Source organism: Pholis gunnellus (genome assembly GCF_910591455.1).
Source record: "Pholis gunnellus genome assembly, chromosome: 9".
Lineage (NCBI taxonomy): Eukaryota > Metazoa > Chordata > Actinopteri > Perciformes > Pholidae > Pholis > Pholis gunnellus.
In genome coordinates this window covers 12,976,906-12,999,960 of record NC_136535.1, presented here as the reverse complement: position 1 = coordinate 12,999,960, position 23,055 = coordinate 12,976,906, and the positions used below count along the sequence as shown (strand labels likewise).

Genomic DNA, 23,055 nt, shown 5'->3' with positions numbered 1-23,055 from the left:
CATTTTATTTAAAACTTGCTTATTGACACATGAGCAAAATAAGCACTCATTTGGTGTCATGTTCTGGTCACCTGATGAATGTAAATGTACTGCTTTCCACTTACACCAGCTCGTCACTAACTGTGTCTGCTGTTTGGTGCTGATCAGGTAGTGTACAGTGGGTTTTTCAGAGATTTACTTTTGCTGAAAACGATTGCCTGCCGTGGCCCAAAAAGACATGAACGGTGAAAGTGAAGTTGCAGGCGAGGAAAAGTAAAACAACAATTTAACAATTTGGGGTTAAGTGACTTGCCCAAGGACACGTCGACATGGACTAGAGGAGGCGGGGATTGAACCGCCGATCCACAGTCGCCCCGACAATGAGACACCTTTTAAAAATTACACAAACACATTTGATCTATATACATAGAAACTATTGAGTAAAGCTGGCCTAGTTGCCCAGTGTAAACCAATAAAGAGATTGCCATCAAAGAGTGCTTGGGGTATTTTATGTAAGATCTGCATTGTCAGTTAATCACAAACACACACACACACACACACACACTCTCGGCTGGAGTTGACATGCTAGAGTCTAGTTACCCATGGGGAATGTGCCTTGAAAATCAAAAGACATTAACCAATTAGCACTGATCAATAGTCACAGCCACACAGAAATGAGCCAGACTAGGAACATTGTTAATGTGTGCCTCAAGGCCAATCGGCAGGCTGGGAATACCATTACTCTCAGCTCTCAGCCAATGAAAATGCTGGGAGAACTCTTGACATTCTGCTGCTCTCCAATGCAAAGTACCTTTCCTGCTGTAGCTAGGCAGACCAGGCTGCACAAGGAAATAAAAGGGAGAGATGGAGAGATAGGGCGAGACAAGGAGAGGAAAGAGGGGAGGTGGGGGGAATAGAGGAAGAATGGGACAGTGCATGTGTTCGGTTGTGAAAGCAGGTGTCATAGTGGGCTGCCATGGGCAGCAGGTAATCTCACTGAGATAAGCATGACAACCAACCTTTAATTCCCCATGGGAGGTGGTCCTGTGGAGATGTCGCAGGGCTGTTCTCCCTATCCTCATGGAAATAGATTTATATAATAAGGACTAATGGGAAGATATGGAGGGAGGATGCATTTGATGGGGGGGGGGGATTGAGGCGTGAGAAGACGAAAGAGTGAAAGGGACACAGTCGTACTTCTACTTTGCACATTCTGCACACAGACATGAATATGTTCGCATGATCCCAGCAGCACCTCTGCACTGCAACTGTTCTGTATTCATCATGAGGAGAACACATATCGGCATGGGGCTGGGGATGTACAAGGGATTTAGGCGGGAGGGAACGAAGGAGAAAGGGGAAGTAAAAAAAAAAGAGGAGGAGATATCTAAAATATTACACTTATCCGGGGGAGTGTTCAGTGGAGAAGGCATTATGAGAGTGTAAATTACATTCCCTCCTTCTCCCCTTGGGCTGCTGGCTGTTGGATAAAGATATTCGCCCACAGCTCCAAGCACCCAGACACACACTGCGCTGCTTATAGACACTAGCAGATTATCAGATAAAGTCCCATGACGTGTTCATGTTATTGTCACAGAAGTCTCATATCGATCTGGCATCACTTCTCCAGCCTGTTCTTTTCTGAAACGATGTAAAGTATTGACTCATAAGTCATTTGTCTCAATCGGGAGGAGATCAATAGTAATTCATTGGGGCATGTAAAACATCCAGCATCAAGTGGGACAGCTTCTGAGGTGGTAGGACAGACGAGAGGGCGGGTCTTTGCTAATTAAAATTCAGTGCAGCAGAAGTTCAGGTATTAAGCTCTTTGTCTTCCTTTGAATTTTCTGTCTTTATTTTTACTCAACAACCGTTATAAAAAGTGTGTTCTTGACCTTTTTAAACTAGTGCATGTATTCCTTTTAATATGATTTATCTCAAGAAATGAAAAAGGAAAGGACCTTTTGATTGAAAGAGGTCACTGCACAGGCTGAACACAAGCTAGACATTATTTGACGAAGCGGCTATTCAAACGACGAGAAAATGTATCTGCTACTACGTTGCAAGAATTAATTAATACAAACAATTTCAAGTAAAATAAATAGCTGTGGCTTTTGGACTGTTGGTCTGACACAACACGCAGTTTAAACATGTCAAATTGAGATTTAAGAAATCAAGATTATATTATAAAATGTTCTGACATTTTATAATAGCAATTCTGACATCACAAAATAATCCAATCATTCCGTCTATAAAATGTCAGAACATTTTATAGACGGAATGATTACATTATTAAAAAATAAAACAAGTGCCAGATTGATGGATAATGAAAAGTATCCATATCACCATTGACAGTTCATCATTCTCTCCGTCAATTTGTTTTTGTTGCTCCGTGTATTACAATCTTTTGGCAGAAGCAAATAGACAGCTCTATCTCTGCTAATTTGTCTTTTGATGGGACCTAGAGGGAAAAAAAAAGTAAGGTAGCGAACGCACAACTTAGGTCATGAAGGGGGGAAACGAAAGCAGAACTGATCAGTCTTTACGGCAAAGCCAGTGGCAGGCCCAGATGTCAGGGATGTTAGGTCAGCGCCTGCTAAATCAGAGGGCAGTAACTTGAGTCAAGGCTCATTACTTTTTTACATTAGGCAACGGTTAAAGGAAGCACTATTCTAATTCGTCTCTTTTCACGCCTCCATCCTCCCCATCCCTTCCTCTTCTCTTTCAACACCCTTGTCTCCACCTGCTTCCTCCTCCTCTCTCACCCAATCAGGGCCGCTGTTCCAGGGAGAACTGCAAGTACCTGCATCCTCCCCCCCACCTAAAGACACAGCTGGAGATCAATGGAAGGAACAACCTCATCCAGCAGAAAAACATGGCCATGCTGGCCCAGCAGATGCAGCTTGCAAACGCCATGATGCCCGGCACACAGCTACAGCCAGTGGTGAGAGGACACGCATGCACACACAACTCAAATGAACATAAAGACAAAGATTACACTCATTATCTACACACATGGGTTCATTCTCTCAAAATATATCGTTTTTTATTTACAGAGCAAAAACCATAAATCAATGTTTTGAACATGTTTTCATCGTTTAGAGCGGTTTTTTTTGTAATGATTGCGTTTTGTCTTTTTGAGCCAGAGAGCTCAGAGTCCTGCATTATTGACTGTTCCTGTTATGTTTTAGAGCACAGCGCCATTTGTGGGGCATTGGTTTTTTAACAATTACCTAAAATAGTTCAACACATATGTTTGGCAAATAAGGCTAGAGAATGAAACAAAATTTGGGAACATGAAAAAAAGACAACGCATACACATTTAGTTTGTGATTCCTGGAACAAAAGAGACAAATTCAACTAAAAGTTTCTGTTTTAAACGACAACAAAAACATTTCAATAAATATTAACATTTTAATTGGACGAACTCTGACAGATTGCTCAATATACGTTATGCCATTTAGTCCGTGGTTTAAAAGTGCCTGTATTATGCTTAATACACTTTTGGGGTTTCATTTAATTGAACATGTTAAAGGCAAAGAGGTTATTAATGCCAACAAAACATGAATGCAATCATTTGATCAACTTGTGGTCAGCTCTAAAAATGCTGACAATGGTTTTGACTCTGAGCCAAGATAGCTGCATAAAAATGAACCGAGCTGTTCAATTAAAGCATAAACCAACAACTTAACGTCTGCCTTCTAGTAAGTACAATGGGACTATATGGCTCTCGGCTTGGGGTGCTCAAAGCGCCAAAAACTAATTGAATTTGAAAAACTCAAACTCAACAGCGTCTCTTTCCAGAAATCAAGACTCGGTTACTCAAGATAATCCACATACCCTAGTCAGCACTTTCTCCACCATGAAACTTTTGGGCCAAACTTCCCTTCAAATGATTAATAAGTCACAGTTCAATATAGTCGATAGGTCGCCGATTCATTTTCCGTCAATTGGCTAATTGATTGACCAATTGTTTCAGCACAAGTTCATTAATATCATGTTAGCTCAGATTAATCAAGCAATATAAGAACAACGTGACCCGGGCATCGGACACTGAATTCTTAGCACACTGTGATCGATAAAATATTACATTATTATCATCATGTAACACACCCACAAATTCATGGCTGCACACCCACACACAGACGCAGTAAATTACATTAGAAATGGCTCTGTGGCTGTGCTGCATGCTCCACAGAACTTCAAGGTGATGGCCGGAGCTCCAGCAGCCAGCTCAAATCAATCCTTCCCTGCCTGGTCCATGAGACCTTACAGAGTCAATGAGACCTGTCAGTCAGGCTTGAAGTAATTCCTCTGTCTTCTCCTCTGTCCCTTTATGTTTAAGTGAGAGCAGTGGAGTGAATTTGTCCCAGACTATTCAAAATAGCTTCAGATGCTGCATGCTTGGACACACACGCACATGGACACTTAGCCGATGGCTTATCACCCTTATCTGGGGAAGAGGGGCTGAGTCGAGAGGCCTATTGAGAGGAACAGAGGAAACTATGAAAGGATTTAAAGAAGCAATAGATCTCCCTGGGACAAGGCCTTCCCTTTCTGTTTGTGTCATGGGGAGAGAGAGAAAGCAAGGAGAGGAGAGGATGAGGGAGGCAGGCTGACAGAGAAGGACACAGCAGAAGAAGAAAGGGAGGACCGAGTAAGGCAGGCAGAGATAAATGAACAGAGTAAAGACAGGTAGGGAAAGTGAAGCAGATAGGACGACAGCAGTGAGGAGAGAAGGCTTTAGACCTGCACTACAAAGAAAAGTCAAGGAAACAGAGCCATAGTGTGTGCAAAGGAAATAAAAGGGTAAGATCGGGTACTAGCATTTATAGGATTCAGACCTTATTCTTCGATCCTTCCCTTGTGTCCTTAGCTTAGTTTCCTGCCCCCATCGCTGGTGTCTTTACCCAATTATATCTGCTGCTCTCCCACTTTTTTTTGTCTATAGCTGGCAACCCTCCCTCCGTGTGCGTAGGAGAGTGCTTTAATTTCACGCATGGAACTGTGCAGAGGGTGAAGTAATTAAGGCCCCTTACAGCTGTCTGTGAGTGATGGTGCTCGTGATGCTTTTTATTAGTGAGTCAACGTCAGCGGACAGCCCACATTACTACTGTATTATCTACCTACTGTAACGTTTCACTCACACACACTTTTGGTGTACTTGTTTGGTGCAGATGGTTCATAGAAATAAGTGAATTAAAACCATAAAAGCCACAAGGGAATTCTTACGTCTGTATGGTTATACGCGTTTGTTTGGGTGGGGGGTGAGCACGGAGGTATCGGCTAGTGTTTAAAATGGTTGCACCAAAGTCCAGAGTGTGCACAGTGTCGATAAAATACTGTCGCAATCCAACAAATCTGAGGTCAGGTTTCTTCCTAATGGTTAAATGTGATGGACTTATTAAAAGTTCTTGTCTGGTACAGACATTCAGAATCGGCAACATATTTTAATTTGAAATCTTAAGAGTATGTTTTTTAAAACGAAATAAGTCTCCTTCTACAAACATAATTAAGTTAATAAGCAATAAAACACATTCTTGCTCAACTCATCACACTCAAGAGTTGTGCTGCTACAGCCTGCCTTGGTATGGTATGACCAGTAGCTTAGATTAGCTCAACTTTAGATACATAAAGCTGTGCAATGACATTAATTCAGTTCATGAATTTTAAATTTTTCTTATTCCATTACTATTATCTGGTTTAGCAAAAGTCTCGCTCATCTCGCTTTAATTTGCAATTTTCAAACGCATGTGTGTCTTGTACATTGTTTATTTCACTTTTCTTATATCGTGCATTATATTTTCTACTTTTCATTGCCATCCTTGTCTCATTGTTAACAGTTGTATTTACATGTTTTAATCAATGTAGAGCACAGTGACACTTTGGCTGTACAGATTCAGTTTATTTAAAGTGCTATAAGGAAATCTTTTGTTGACATCGTGCACAATTTGCTAAATTTCTATTGAATAGCGTCATGCTCAAACTTAGGCATGAAAAATATATAAAAATGTCTGGCTTTATTCTACAACTTTAAAGATTGTGACATTCATGAACTCTGTGGTCTCAATTTAATCAAGCTAAATGTTGTAAAGATGGACTGCTTGTTATTTTCAAATCACACAGTAAAAAACTAAATCGTACCATACTTAGTACAAAATTGAAACAGCTCTAGCTGATCACATTGCTTTTGATCTTTCTATTCAAGTCTTCGAGAGCAAGTTGAGTTATTTGGTCTCAATCAGAGGATACCCTCATAGCATTCTGTTGTCACATAACATTGTAATATAGAAAAGTCATCTTTGATTTTTAAATCGTAACATATGTGATCTAAATTGATTGATCATTCTGTACAACATGCTTTTCTAATTCTGATTGAAGGCACATAAAAGGGTAACTCTTTGTAACTAAAAGATTGTCTGAGAAAAAAGCTACACAAACATCACTGCAGCGACACAAACTGCTGACAGGAGACATGCAGTGTGATGTTTTTCTGTTCCTACTGTGTGAATATACTTAGTTTAACATAACTGCTTTCAATCCGTTCCGATTGTGATTCATAGCAAGAATCTGCAATGTCCTATCCTCATTGGCAACGATTCAATGACAAGTGAAGAGACATTCAGATCACAATCTTCTTGCAGGATGACATCAGTGCCCCACGAGGGTCTTTTTTTACTGACAACATATAAACCATAAGCTTCGAATATCTGAGCACCTTGAGAGAAATACATCTACTTTTCCAGAGTACCTTGTGATAGAACATAATTCTTCAGACATTCCAGAGGGGAGCACTGAAAGAATTTAAAAAGTTCACGCCGTTATTCTTGATTTTCTGAGTCATCCCAGAGCAGTGAGGAGGTTTTTTGGGAGGAATGTAGCTGTCCACAGCCCTGGCTGCCGCTGCTCTATTACTCACTGTGTCCTGTTGGAAGGGGTTCAAGAGACAATCCTCTGACTGGGGCTGAGGTCAGGAACGTGCAGGGAAAACTTGCACTGCGCAGTGTCAGCTAGCATACTCCTTAACATCCCTCTCAGAGTCTTTCAAACTCCAGTAAAGCACATACAGGCAGTACATGTCTGCGCAGTATAGGACTTCTTCCCCTAATGTGTGAAGATCAAATCATGACAGAGTCTTTGGCACAGACTATCCAGGGGGATGTGTAATCGAGGGCCTGAGCACCAGCAAAAACTAAATCCGCTGGTGTATTCCAGACTGGTGGTGGCTGATGATTCTGCTCAGACTGGAGGCTGATTAAATGATGTGATGGAGGGGCGCATAACAGCAGTATTACATACTAAAAGCAGAGAGACAATCATATTTTAAAAAGAGACAGCAGCAGGATGATAGGCTAACAATGGAGATGTGTGCTATTGGATAGAGGAGACCAGCTGATATCATGATTAATAGCCCCAAACAATGACAGCAATGGAATTGTGAGTGAGCATCCGTGTGAGGGAGTGAATGGCAGGATGTGTGAGAAATAAACTCCAGGGCATGCAAAAGTATTGTCTCCCTGATTGAACGCTAGTAACTAAAGGAAGAAAAGATAATTTATTCTAAGCAGATGATGTCTTTGGCGCTTAGACTCTACAGAGAGTAAAAAGAAAGAAGACCACAGCCTGATATTTACCCCAAAAGGAATGTTTACTCACCAAACAGGAACAATCAAACAAAAATGGCATATTCTGCCAAAAGATTAAGCATAATGAGCATGTTTACGGTGAAGAGATTAGAATAAACCGTGTTCCATGGATGATGTTTTTTTCTTAGTCGGCAAAGGCTTGAGGACACCAATGCCCTGCTTGGAATGCATGGGCGTTAGCTAACAATGGCTAACGGTCAGCAGTGACCCGAATAGCTAACAAGTTTGATCTTAGACAACATGGTTAGTGTACTGTCATGATATGTACACAAAAAAGATCAAGGCTTAGGAAGTAAGATTCCATTAACTACAACTTTTGACGTAACATGTATCATCAACAAGGGCATTGAAGACCTGACATTCAGCAGTGACCTGAGAATTATTAATGCAATTGGTCCGACACCACTTATCAGAATATAATGAACGTGAGCAATTACAGAAGCAATGACAATATAGAGAGCATATTAATGAGAATACAAGGATATGAACCACTTACCAAAATAGAGTGGATATGACACTACTTACCCGATACGATGATGTAACACACAACCAGATTACTACTTACCGATGGATATGACACCACGAAAACAGTGAATATGGGCAGTTGTTTGAATACAATGAGCAAATAGCAGAATTATATTAATCACATATTAAATATTAACGGCAATGATCTGATGAATTAAGATGAGTGAATGGAATGCAGAGGTCAACTATGGACAGAAATAACAGACAAAGATCAGAATGGGACAGTGAGCAGCTAGGTAGCCGTGGAGCCAAAACACAACCACCAGTTATACGCAACAGAATCTGAAGAATATCACAAATCTGTGCAGGCATGATTACAGAGCAAGCACCTCCACATAGAGGTGCTTAACAATACAATAATAGCAGATTATGATAGTGGTCAACAAAATGAAAGTCAGCGACAGTAACAAACATTAAAAGCAGCATCACCAGTTATAACATAAAGTACCAGGCGGGCAAACTTAAGGTGTGGGCAGAAGCCTGAACAATTGATTAATTTCCTAAAGTGTTAAATCATGCAGATAAATTTAACACTTTAAAGTGTCTATGCAGACACTTTCCGTAAAGAGCAGGTCTACAACAGAGAGCCAATCCCCCCCCAATGCTGCTGCAGCAATGAATGCAACACCACTTGACAGATCCTCAATTCTGCTGCAGCAATGAATGCAACACCACTTAACAGATCCCCCAATGCTACTGCTGCAGCAATGAATGCGATACCATTTAACAGACAATACGTGGACCATGATGCAATTTCATCATTTCGAAATGAACTACACACCTGTAAAGTTCTGTGGCCGCATCTTGCACAGTTGTGACCATTACTGGGACAACATCTGACCACATTCAGACATACAAGCGCCATGGCAAAGTACTCAAATCCACTTCTGTAGTATTTCCACTACAGTTGTTGTCTCTAGGACCACATGTTGCCGTGATGACTCACGTTAAAAACAATACCAGCCACACGCCATCACATGTGGATGACGTGAATGGAATGCAGAGGTCAGCTATGACCAAAAAAGAGAGCGTATGACCTCTGCATTCAGAGGAGACAGTAAGCAGTGAGGTAGCCGTGAATGAAGCCAAAAATCCACACACATTTTTATGCATGTCTATGTATAATCTCAGCAAGGCACATTGACAGGGCAAGATTGCGTGATTCTTTCACATTAATCTTTAAGAGGAGTGCTTTTATTGAGGATGATGATGACTGATTGATGCATAAGTGAGGCTTGCTTGAATGAGGTCAACATGATCCCGACGACTGACTTTAAGAGCTGTGCTGAGGTGGATGAATTCTGTGCATGTCAAGAATTGATTTGACTTTGCTGATAAATTAAACAATAAAACATAAATAGAAACCTTGCAATTTGTTGATTTTACCACGACAATTTCTACAAGTTTCAAATGAAGTGAATCAACATAGGGTTTTAAAGTACATGAATTATATTTGTAGGCTAGGACAGCATGATGTGTTTGTATGGGAATTTAACAAATGCGTCTTTCTGATATGCCTGCGCTAATCAAGCCTGATACCCGTGTAGTAGAGGTAAGCCGAGTCCCGCCGCTATTAGAGTATTTACGGTAATAGTTTCCTTAGCAAACATGGGACGCTGAGTGAATTAAATAATGTTGAAACCTCGAAACTTTTTAAATAGCACACTGATCACAATTATTGGATGGGGCCACCTGATTTATGTCTTTACCTTGGTTGTTGAGCGGCATGGACTTGCATCCGGGGCTCATGCGTCGGCTGCAGCGAGGAGGAGGCCTGGTGGTGACGAGAGAGCCAGAGGCTGGTTAGCTTTGCTGGATTTAGCCGCAGACTGCATGCATGGTGTACAGAGTGACCTGGAGTAACCGGTGAACTTGCTTGTGCAGGGAAACGCGTGGTATAAGACTGTGTCTCCTCTGCTGAGGAATCGGACATAAACTGTCCTATAACAGGAGACTGGGAAAAAAGGTCATGTCAATGCGGACGTTAGCCATTTGCGTCGGTTCGTACCGAAAACACAGACACTGGGCTGATGAAGAGCGCGTGTAACAGCAGCATGGACGAAGCCCACTGTAGGCAGAGAGACGATCGTATTTAAAAAGAGACAGCAGCAAGATGATAGGCCAACTATGAAGGAAGGTCACTGCGCTATTGGATAGAAGAGAGCTGTCCGATGGGATCAGCTGACAGCATGATTGACAGCCCAAAAACCATGGCAGCGATGAAATTATGAAGGAGCATGCGCGAGGGGAATGACTGGCTGGATGTATGAGAAATAAACTACAAGTGAAGTCTCCTTGACTGAGCTTACGCTAGAGCTTCATTACTCCTGTGTGCGTGTGATCTCCTGTGTGTGAAGCGTGCGATTCCATCTGATGCATGTAGGTAACTGGTGACACCACATTGGTCTCCTTTATGTGTTCTCTCAAATGAAAGATAAGCAGCCAATAAAGAAGGCATATTGATTTTTACTCAGATGTCGGCCGATCTTTGCCTCCCCAACCACAGTTCCTGTCCTCTGCTTGGCTATTGCTGATTGCATAATCATTTCACTTTCATCCTTTATCACATGTCATCAATCAGCAATACGCTTTCTGGTAGATGTAATTCAATATTCAACATTTTTTTCTACGTAAACATTGTGCCAAATCATCTGAGTGAGATAGTCTTGCTCAACTTTTGGCCAACTCTCTCATTTTTGCTTTTGCCACACAGCCCATGTTTTCAGTCACACCCAGCCTTGCAACCAACGTCAATGCTGCTGCGGCAGCTGCCGCTGCATTCAACCCCTACCTTGGCCCTGTGTCGCCCGGCCTGATGCCCGCTGACATGCTGCAAAGTGGCCATGTACTGGTCACCAGCAACCAGAGTGTCCCCGTACCAGCTGCTGCTGCTGCTGCTGCTGCACAGAAACTCATGAGGACAGACAGACTGGAGGTGAGCAACACATGCATTCACACCCATAGACCACACAGATGAGAGGATTTGCATAATTATTTTTTTTCCCTTATACTTTCATATCAGTCACAGATTATAAAATAGATTAACAAAACTCTAGTAAACACTGCACCCGGTGAGGCTCTTTTTTCCCAGCTTTGCAAACAGATTGGGCTTTGAAATGTGGGCTGTGCCTATTTGAATATTAAATGCATGGGTTGGAAAGTCTTGCCTCAACAGTTTCTGTTTGTAGACTCTAATTATGTATCTGGTACACAGTTTCTGTTACAGTAACTACATCCCATTACCACCGTACTGTCATTAGCCAGACTTAAGCAAAGAGAGAGATAGACGTTAATGAGAGTATACAAACAATACCGCTGTTGATGCTGCATCCCATCAACAGGCAGGAGACAGCATTGTTTGGCACAAGCTCAAGTTATACTGTATCAGCGAGTAAATTTCAGGAAAGAAATCGTAATGTTTTCTGTGAAGGCCATCAGTCATTTGAAACCTGATGAGCGCCGCTCCTCTAGCTGTGTTCAGATAATCATTAATTGGACAGTTGGTCAGTCAATCTCATCCATTATGCAGCCCCGCCCGGGAAACACTCGCAGCGGAGTAATGGGGAAATCGTTGGAGGCAGGCAGGAGGCATGCCGGAGTGTTAGGAAGGTTACATTTAAAATGTAACGTTGGGTAGCTGGGTAATTAATGGGGGTGAGGCTGAGGAAGTCTCTGGGCCTCGATGAATGAGTGGATGACATGCAGAGCGAGGGGGAATGGGTCAATGAGAGGAGAAAGAGATGGAGGGGTAGAGAAAGAGAAGAAATCCATTTTTAGACCTGGTGTGGTCATCAGGGGAGCGGTTGGGGGCAAGAGGAGTCATGACTGGTTATAGAGGTTGAGGCAATTTGGAGGCGGGAAGTTGTTGTTGACAGAAATAGAGCGCGCAGGCCTCGATTCAGGCTGTGTTTCAAACAACTGCCTGCCGAAAGATTGATAGCATTCCACACCAAAGTCCAGTAAACATATATTTAACACTTGACAGCCAAATGCAATAATTGGCACGAGAAAAATAATCTGCTCAAGATATCTGCCCAGTGGTCAGCACTGCCTGCAGTCCTCAGCCTGGGCATGCTGGTGAAGTGTTTTGATTGGGAGACATCATACCCTAGCCTGATTTATCAGGAACTAGGTTTGCTAAAAATATCTAAGCGAAAGGGGCCAGACGTATTCTAGTTTCTGGTGTGTGTCGTTCAAAATAAACATAGCTGGGATTCTGTGGACCTACACACACTCAGACACACACCAGTGAGTAGATATGTCACGGGCTATTTCCTTGAGGCTGAGAGAAATTCCTATTTTAGAAAATAAAGCTCCAGACAGTTTTTCGCGAGAGAAACATTTTCCGGCAGTCTCGCTGTCTGTCTCTGTCTTTTATGGAGCCACACTGCGGCCGCTCGGCATGCATACAGTCATAATGTTGCTTACCTGAAACCATGGTGATGTAAATGGCCCCAGACAGAGGGACAGTTACCATAGGGACATAAATATGATTAACAGGCCCTTTATTTGTTTGTGCAACTAAGCACTTAGCTCTCTCTAATGCATGATTAACCACTGTTAGGAAAAACACACTGCTCTACACCTGGTGCAGAGAACATCAAATTGTTTCCGTTTAGTCTTCCCTTTCGTCTCAAATATTTTTTTCTTCTCCATGTCAGCCACACTCACTCGATCCCAAAGACTCTGTCTCCTTGATCCCCATCTGTCTGTCCTTTACTCTTTATTCATCAACCACTCTTACGTTTTCCTCCCTCCCTTGTTTCCTCCCTCCATCCCTCCCTCCCTCACCCACCTCTCCAACATCTGCCTGACAACAAGCCAGGCTCTCTTTCTCTCTCTCTCTCTCTCTCTCTCTCTCTCTCTCTCTCTCTCTCTCTCTCTCTCTCTCTCTCTCTCTCTCTCTCTTCTTCTTTTTATTTTTTCATTTTTTTTATTAATAAGACCAGTAGCAGCAGTGGTTGGGAATTAATGTGTGTGGGCGTGCGTGTGTAGGAGCACGTTCACATGTGACTGTATGAGTACGTGAGGGAGGTGCCCACGAGACAGAAGAGAGAGACAGACAGACAGACAGACAGACAGACAGACAGACAGAGGGAGAATCCGGCCCCATCGCTCACACAGAATCGGTGATTGCGGGTGATGAGCTGTCATGACGGGAGACGGAGCAGGGTTAGTTTGTAGATTACACTGTTGGTGGCCTTTTTGTCTGACAGCCGTTCCACCACAAATCAAATCCTCTATGCATGCAGACAGTGACACCGGTAAACAGACATTTGGCAAATGGATTGTTCTGTTACAATAACTGATAGGTCGATACCACGTACCATGAAATTACATTTCAGTTGGAGTAGGATAGGATTCTGAGTGCAATCTGGACTCAGTGGTGGCTGCCAGTGCTCAAACAGAGATCTTAAGTTATTGCAAAGCCATTTACACGTCAAAAAAGCTGCCTCAAAATGTATGTGTGCACTCACCTTTTGTGTGTGCGTGTGAGTGTGTGTGTGTGTGTGTGTGTTATTATTTGTGGGCTGGTGATTACGTCAGCTGCAGCCTCCCTTGAGGGTAACCAACCAGCCTCATATTTCCCATGAGCCACGTAGAGCCCCTACATTCAGGCTGAGGCAATCAGTTTCCCCAACTGTTCACGCAGATGCTGCCCCCTTCTGTCTTCATGAGGAAGAACAACAACACAGCTCATTTAAATAATGGATAAATGGTGTGTGATTGATGAGTCTGTAAACGCTGGTTACGATCCGTTCTGCCTATCAATCAACAGCAATGGCCGTACCTGTCACTAAGATTGGTTAGCTCTGTCTGGTAAAGTGATTGTCAAGTCCTAAAATGACTTAACAGATTGATTACTTCATCAAATGTGACGTAAAGTGAAAAGTAACTTCATAATGTGCGTGTAGGTCTGCTGTTTGTTTGCAGTTATGTGTGTGTGTGTGTGTGTGTGTGTGATTTAGGCTTGTAGTCTCATCTTCAGGTAAACAAAATAAAAGTAAAACGTGTTTGTTTATGTGTTTTTTGTGCGCCAGGTGTGTCGGGAATACCAGCGGGGTAACTGCACACGTGGGGAGAACGACTGCCGCTTTGCCCACCCTTCAGATAGCACTATGATCGACACCAACGACAACACAGTCACTGTGTGTATGGACTACATTAAGGGCCGCTGCTCGAGGGAGAAGTGCAAGTACTTTCACCCTCCGGCTCACCTGCAGGCCAAGATCAAAGCCGCCCAACACCAAGTCAACCAGGCGGCGGCTGCCGCAGCCATGGTAGGTATCTGTCCACAGATTACAGCACCAATCAGGACTCAAAATAAAGAACGTGTACTGTATCATAGCATCCTGGGCAGCCACAGGAATCCTTATCAGCTAAAAGAAACATGACCTCCACGTGAGCACATACAGTATACTGGAAACCATCTTAATCGGGCCTCGATTTGATGGATGTAGTCGTTTGAGAAGACCTTCCACCCTGTGCTTTTACTGAACCTCCCAGCACACATCCCAGTCTCCTCTGTTCCCGCTCTCTTCAGCTCTTACCCAATACGCACCATGAAGATACAGGGTCGGCGTGTGCTTTATTAGCAGCAGGCTGTAGTATGTGGCTGAGCCTACTGCTCCCCTCCTCCTGCTCATCCTTGTTTTGCTGCTTTGTTAGTTGCATATTTTTCCTGTTGTTCGCAGTCAGGAGTTACATTTTTGCTGAAACTGGGAAGGCTGCAGTTCATTTCAACCTTGTCTCTGCAATGCAGTAATACGTTTCAATAGAGGGACACAATGAGGTTTTGCTCAGCCAAATTCTGTAGAAGACAGTATGCAGCAGGTATTCCAGAAAGGAGGGTAAGCTTGATTTCAGTTGACCTTTCACGTGAAAGCCAGATTAGGCATATAGAGTCAGTAATATCTGCCCTTTTTTAGCCTCTACTCTCTTTTAAATGTTACACCTCGCGAGCAGATTAAATCCTTTATTTCTGCTTGTATGGCATTTGAAATGACGTCACTGGTGATAATGCTATATTTACAATGTGGCTACAGACTTGGAGTAAATTATTTTAGGTATTTTTTTTTTTTAAACGTGGATTGCCCTAGATTTGAATGTAACTAATGTGGTTGATTGGCTGAACCAAAACACCATTACCTTCCACTCTAGGTTGATAAAACCGGAGTTTCTTCCGACAACAAACTATGTCAAGGGCCATAATTATTTTCAGTAACCCTACAGCCATTAATGTGCACGTCTTAGTCTTGTTATTGTTGTATATTGCATTCCAATGATTGGTTTTTATTTGTTTGTTTGTTTTTTGTTTGTTTTTTGTTTTGTCTCACCAACCCACACTGCACTGCTGCCCCCATGATGCACCTCCGCTTACTGGTTTATGTTAATGCGCTTGAACCCCATTGGCCCATTGCCGTCATGTGCTCGCTGCCTGCTAATTAAGACTCAGTCGGCTGTCAAATCACTGAAGCGACCCCTCGACGCAACTTTTGACCTGGTACTATGACCTTTCACCTTTTAGCTTGGCATGTAGCTGTGGTGTAGTAGATATACCTTTGTAGTTATCAAACAAAGGATGAAATGATGAAACACTGAGGGGTGATGAACTGATTGTAGCATACTTTTTTTAAATGCTTAATTGAATCTTGTATTAAAACCAAAAAAGAAAAAGCCTTAAATAGAAAATCCCCTACATTTTACACTGACAGTGGTCAGTTCATCACCTTAAGTGCATCTCAAAAGAAAATAATTGGTGGCATGAAATTGTAATATTTTAGTCTCTAATGATGTTTGGTAGTCTTTGCATGATTCTGTCACTTCCCATATTGCATGTGTAATTGTTGAAGAGGTGTCTTAACATGGCTTATAGTGTACTATTATCATGGAGCTGGCAGTGCAGCTTTCCCTAACTACATCATTCCTGTTGATGGTCCAACAATCAATACAACAACTAGTATCATAGTTGTCCTTACAGTTATCATAACAGAAATATCTAGTTATTCCTCAGCCTGCAGAAAAATCATTGTATGTACTTATTTATTCACAATGAAGGTCTGTGACATTGTGCTGAGGATGTTCTTTTGTTTTTTTTGTCATTACCAAGATAAATGTCAGTTTGTCAGCTAGCACCACGGCCCTGTCTTGCTCAGACAGAGGTAGTGCAGTTCACTGCTTGCTTGCCAGTGTTTGTAACAGCTGGAAGGGCAACTTTATCTTCTAATGAAATTCTTTCTTCTCTCTGTCCTGAATGTCACTGCTACCATCCTTTTGGTTCCCCTCACTCCCATCCCTTTATTTTGGTGTTGTCCCCTCTTCAGGGGCTCCCTCCCATGCCTCCTTTACCAAAGAGACCTGCACTTGAAAAAGCCAACGGTGCCACCACTATGTTCAACGCTGGTGTATTCCAGTACCAACAGGCCCTGGCCAACATGCATTTTCAGCAGCAGGCTGCCTTCATACCATCAGGTAAGGCCCGAGCTGCCTTTATTAACTCATGTTTGCGGCAGTGATCTCAACGCTATTGGCTATCAAGTTTTGGCTGTTGTTTGTCACAACTGATTATGTTTTGGCATCAGCAGGGAATGGCCGAATGATTGTGTGATTTCGTTGTTGGTGACAAGATGGAAAAAACTTGCATGGACTTAACTACGCATGTATGTACAGCATTAGTGTAGGTTGAGTAGCAGAAGTTGAGGTTGTTGTTGTTTATGATATTATGCTCTTTTTTGTATGTATATGTGTTTAGTATATCAACTTAGCAAATACACATTGTGTTAAAAATGGTCTTTGTATCTATAGTCTATATTCTGTTGTACCAGTATTATTAATGGCTTAAACTAAACTGTTTGAATCACACCCTTCGTGTGTACATACAGTATGCACACACAACTCCTCTCTGGCACTAGTCTTCATACACTGTGTCCCATTTTCTCATCTGTCTCATATGTCCCACACTATTGGACTGTTAGGTCGCTGCAACAATTGAAGGACTCTGAAAGCAGTTCATTCAAAGCTACTTCTGTGCAAACAGCTGTTACGCTGCTGACAGAAAAATGGGACCTCTGGCAGTGTTTAATTTCCCCTTCCAGTTAATGGAGCAGTGAGAGTTGAGAGCCAGAGCTTTATATTTCATGCATAAGTATGTGTGGTTGCAGCAACTCAGATGTGTAGCAAAGGAATGAATATTAATGTGTAGCGTTATTAATACTCAGTATATAATCAGCTATATCACCATAGTAAGGAAGCCAGCAGGTTAACAGTAAAAGAGCACAGGTAAAGCCAATATGTCTGACTTTATAACACTCGTAATGTTTTTTCTTGATTTCTTCTCCTCCCTATTCACTCCACTCCCTGTTGAAATGCATGATGGGCAGGCTCGATATTGTGCATGGCACCTGCAACAAGTGTTGGTAGGTGCCAGCTTTCCTTACTGATTATCTTTGAGCCCATTGCAGTCACTCACATGTCATTCAACTCACCACATAATGTGAGCACATTCTCCACTTTGTGAATTCAGACTTTGACATAAAACGGTAGAGGTAATCTCTTTTCAATTCAGCCAACGGTGTTGTTGATACAAATGTGAATTGTACATTCTGAATTTAACTGTGTCATTTAAATTGTAGGTAATGTGTTTTATTATGCTCTGCAATACATTTCTGTGGTATGGAGTGAACCAATAGACAGAAGTACAAATGAAGTATTAACATAAAAGAGCTTTAAATTAACTGCCTGTGTGATCTTTGCCTCCAAGTACCCATGATGCACGGTGCTAATCCATCCGTGTCTGCAGCCACCACATCTGCCACAAGTGTTCCCTTTGCAACGGCAACAGCCAATCAGGTTTGCTCCACTCCTGCATCCTCCCTCTATTTCTTTTTTTTCACTTCTGGTGATAAGCTCTAACTTTTCAGTATCTCTCAGTTTTCCTTTTTTAATCTTATGATTCCCATTTGCCTCTTCATGCAAAATGCATGAATGGTGCACATGGCTCATCTGCTAGGTTTTCAGAGTGTCTATAACTGTGATTATTTAGATAGTTACAATGCTTATCTTTATTATCAATTAAGGTTGAAGCGCTGTTTGTTCTCATTTCAAGTTTGTGTCTCCCTCCTTCTTTGTCCCCCTGTTTATTTATTTCTCTTTGCCTTTCCCCTCCCCCTCTTATTTTCTCCTCTCAATCAGATTCCAATAATATCTGCTGACCATCTGACCAGTCACAAATATTTGACCCAGATGTAGGAGTCTTAATCAGAACAGTATGTGCTGCACCACCCTCTAACATCTCACACACTTGCATTTGGACCATTCACGGTCTGCTACGTTTTACCCAAATAGCTTTTATGTGAAGGATTTGCCACGACTGCATTTTTATCTTTTGCAGCTGACAAAGTTGTTTGTTCTGGCTGTTACCATTATTCATTTTTATTTTTAGCGTTATTATTGTTGTTGCTGTTATGGTACTTTTTCTATTTATTTTTGCAAAATCAAGTAAGATAAAACTGAAAGGAAAAATTAGCTTTCTTGTAGAGTTCGATGAAAAGATTGCTAGCACTCTCAAATACTAAATATGAAGCTACAGCCAGCAGCCGCTTAGCTTAGCTTAGCTTAGCTTAAAGACTAGAGCAGGGGGCACAGCTAGCCTGGCTCTGTCCAAACGTAACATAACCAGCACCTCTAAAACTCACATTAACATGTTATATGTTGCTTGTTTAATCAGTAGAAAAGCAGATATGTAAAAAGACATAATTTGCCTTTGGTATGAACTCAGTGGCAGATTTCAAGACAAACAAGAAACATCTAAACCTAACAGCTTGTCCTCTTGCTTCACATCTGTTTTTTTCCATGTTTTGTGATCTTCTTTCCAGATGGAACTGGAGCGCGCTGCTGTGGAGTCCAAGATTAGCGGTCACCCCTCATGCCTGTAACATCAACAAAACTGAGAACCACATCTAAATTGGTTTGGGATAAATCTGCATGTTAATATAGGAGGCACAATTTGTAAGGATTGTTTTCATGTGTACTTCATGCACACTATTACACAACAACAGAAAAGAACATCATTTGCATTAAAGACTGCCTTTCGCTCTGTGGAGGCAACTAACCTTTGTTCACCGGACACACTTTGAATGTTAACATGAGGCAAAAGAGTGGAGTAGTCGTCAAAAACATCGACTGGATTGGTACGTCCATTGACCAAGAATCATGACTTGTGTTGTTTATGGGTTGGTGGTCTTTGACCTATATGTGTTCAAGTTGTTTACACAAAAGTGCACCGTGTATTTAATTTGAGGTAAAAGAAATGAATGATCTGACGGAATCACATATGCATGCACAATGACTTTGTTTATGATTTAATCTTTATAAACCAGAGATAAGGGAAATCACATGAGTGCGCTCAGAGGCAAAATAGCAACTGAATGTCTGTAAGGCGTCTATCAAACCCTTGTAGCCTACCTTTCTATCTCTTAAGCACATGTAATTAACCTTGCAGGCATCCCTGTAAAGTGCCATACATCTCAAAAACACATGAATGGTATTAAAGCAGTTCTACGAAGTGTTAAACCCAACAATTCCCTTTAAAACGTCTATTTTGTCTCTTGGACAGCATGTAGTGTACATTATTGTGACCTTTCATTACCTGTGATTCCCAGTAGCACCACTGGTGACTAGATAACCTGCCCCAGATTGTCTGCTTTACTCAAATCTTCTACTGAATGAATCTGGGATTTTTTTTTGGGGGGGGGGGGGATTTGTGTCAGACTTTGTTGTTAATGTCAGTTGTTTGGACAGGAAATGACTGGATCTCTCTGTGGGGTCTTGGCCTGTGCGGGAGACCAAAAGCTCATATTGATGAAGATGTTGCGATGAATAGCCCTGAAACAACAGGGCGATCGGTTGATATCCGAACTGCTGTGAGAACGAAGTCAAAATCCATGATGCAACTGGTGATGGATTTGTATGACTTGATTTGTTTTTCATTTGTTTTGCTTATTTTAAGGCAAATTGCCAAAGTAGAGATGTAGTGTATATAGTCTGACATATTTAAAAAAATATTTGTTGAATACGTCTACCTGAGAGCTGTTTTCAGATTGTCAGCCAAAGTCTTTTTGTGTCACCGTTACTAGATATCGTGGGTAGACTAGTGAGACTAAATTTAAAAAATGTGTGGGCCTCACAAGCGGGCCCAAAGCAGGATCGGGTGTATAGAGTAGATCTCTAGAAGTCTTTGTTTTTGTTGTGTTCTGGGTGTTCTTCAGGCATATTTAAATCGGTGGATAGTACAGGGAAAGTGGCAAGAATATAAACGATTGTATTACTCATCCAAAGCCTTAGAATGTACCATCGGGTCAGCACAATGCAACATGCCATTTTGAACCATCCAGTTGCCTAATCCACGCCATATTAACTTACACATACACACAGAGCACTATGTTATTGTCACTTTCTTGTGTTTTTTTCTTTAGATGAGGAGTGTTTTACTTTATTCTGTTTGATGATATTTTGATATTTAGTTCGGATTTTTAGTTTTGCTCATATTTATCATTCTAATAATGAACATGAGGTTTTAAAAAAAGAAGAAATGGTGTGTTTGTGTGTTCCTCATGCACAGTTTCCTGAAATTCCATGTAATGTTAATTTGAGTATGATTATGATTGTAAACTCAATATTTTCTACGTTATGCATATTGTTGAACTGTATGCATATTGTTAATTTCTCTAGTCTATTTGTGTTCTTTGAACAAAAATGTTTTATATGAGTATCTAACAGTGATGAAATAATAGAACAGAGAGGCTAAGTTGTCACTGTGGCAACCATCGCCGATAACTGAGTAATATTTTAACGATTGTAAGGTTTGTAACTAGTCATACAAGAAAAAAAAAAAAAGACTTGTAAAAATATAGTTCTTGGATGTTTAGAGTAAAGATGTTATTTTCTACTGTATCCATTTCAAATAGTAAATATTGTTTTAATATTTTTACTCTCCCTGGAAATTGGGCCATGTTGGAAAACAAGCTGCATATTTGATCACTTTTTGGGGGCGTCGCTGGCAGGGTCAGGTGAACGGGGTGAGTAGGGAACTGAGTCTGCACACCCAATCTCTTACTTAGCCAACTGCAAACAACAAGGGAGGGGATGGGGAATCTTGAGGCGATAAAGGTGATAAAGGTTGACTTTTTTGCACTTCTGTACATAGTCAAAAAAGAGAGATTCATGTATATTGAGATCTTATTTTGAATAAAAAAAATTGTGTCTATAATGACACGGAATTTTGCTAGGATAACAAAAAAAAAAAATCTTATGAAAGGCTGAACAAAATTGCTTGCATCAAAAGGTCACAGAGTTCTCACGCTCCGACCCGTTTCAGAAAAGGCCAAGTGTTGCTCTTCTTTTTTGTCAGCAGCTTGTAGTTTGCCAGGTAACCTTCCGGAGGAGGCGTCCACTGCCCTCCAGCGTGAGGGCCTGACTGGGTTTGTCTGGTCCCCTAACCCGCCTGTACTGACAGGTCTGTGTGTCATGGCCACGCCCATACCAGGCCCAACCAATCACAACACGTCCTGTCTCCTTACTTAACTCAGAGAGGAATGCATGTTAAAGGAAATACATATACCGTCGAAAAAGAATCACAGCAGCAATATTGATTAAGAAAATATGTTACACAGAAAGATGTATTTACAGTATACAATATTCTATCAATGTAATTGAATAAAATATATATATATAAAAATACAAAAATAGAATAGTGGTTTATTTAAAAAATAGAAGAAAAAAAAAAGATTCCTGAGAACATACTCACTAAAGTGTTACCACTTGGAGAGTACATGCAACACAAACACCATAGCTATAAGTACGTTCTTTATGTTTATGTAAGCTGTGCTTCTAGTAGATGAAACTGACCAAACAGGAATATAGTTCAACATCAGGTGAAATGTAAGAATCATTTCAGATTGAAATACTGTTTTGTGGTTTGGTCATTAAGTCGTTTGTTTGAAATTGTGTCCTGATCACCTTTGTTATCTCTCATCTCCTACAAGCACGCATGCTTACGTTTATGATATAATGTAAACTGAACTCTTTTTTTTTTCTTTTCATTTCTTGTTTGTTTTCTCTGCTCGTAGTGCTAATATGATGTATTCTGTCTTCTGCTGCAATTATTTTTGCTTGTTTTATTGCTCCAGGCCCCTTGAAAGGATGTTTTCATGTTTAACGGCCACCTCCTCTGAAAAGCACCTGTAGAGAAAATCTCTGATTGCCACAGTCTAAAGCCATAAAATATAATCTCATCAGAACGAAATGTGTGTGAGGAAATCAGAAATGGAATCGAGGTAGGAAACGGCACCTTCTGAAGCTGGTAGGAATGTCCGCTGGGGTTTCATAAACTACAACATCATGAAATAATTAAAGTCGTGAATGTAGCTCATCTAACCTGTGTGCTGTACCAACTTTGATGGATGTCTGTGGTTAAGAGAGAAAAAACTTCTTGACACATTTTTTCACGGGGCCTGCGTTGCTATATTTGATTCTTGCTGTTATGAATTAAAAAAAAGAAAAAAATAATAAAAATGTACAAATGAACTGAGGAAATTGCTTCGTACATTATTTCATACATATGGGATTTGTAGCTAAATGTTGTTCTGTCGAATTAAAGTAGTAGTTCCACATTTTAGAAAAAGATTTGCTTTCCTGCCAAAGCTGTGATGAGAAAATTGATAGAGCCCTGATATCGTTCATATAAGACTGCAGCCAGTAGCTAGTTAGCTTAGCTAAGCAGAAACACTGGGAACGGGGATACAACTGGACACAACCACTACTTCTCATCCGAGCAAGAAAGCTAAGAGGCAAATTTCCCCAAATGTTGAACTATTTCTTGAAGTAAAGCCACATTCTAACTAATAAC

General features: G+C 41.2%; 1 protein-coding gene across 4 annotated transcripts in view; it reads left to right on the top strand.

Moving 5' to 3' along the window:
• Positions 1-19,867, top strand: part of LOC306701559 (muscleblind-like protein 1) — a 52,915-nt gene extending 33,048 nt beyond the window's left edge. For 3 of the 4 annotated variants that reach the window (XM_079166899.1, XM_079166901.1, XM_079166900.1), the window contains 8 exons: positions 2,753-2,923; positions 10,864-11,085; positions 14,192-14,431; positions 16,475-16,622; positions 17,531-17,566; positions 17,911-17,999; positions 18,342-18,415; positions 19,025-19,867. In XM_079166899.1, the coding sequence (XP_079023025.1) occupies positions 2,753-2,923; positions 10,864-11,085; positions 14,192-14,431; positions 16,475-16,622; positions 17,531-17,566; positions 17,911-17,999; positions 18,342-18,398 (963 nt within the window). In that variant the 3' untranslated portion in view covers positions 18,399-18,415; positions 19,025-19,867. The remainder of the gene's footprint in view (positions 1-2,752; positions 2,924-10,863; positions 11,086-14,191; positions 14,432-16,474; positions 16,623-17,530; positions 17,567-17,910; positions 18,000-18,341; positions 18,416-19,024) is intronic. The other variant, XM_079166902.1, reaches the window with a different exon arrangement.
• The last annotated feature ends 3,188 nt before the right edge of the window (positions 19,868-23,055 follow it).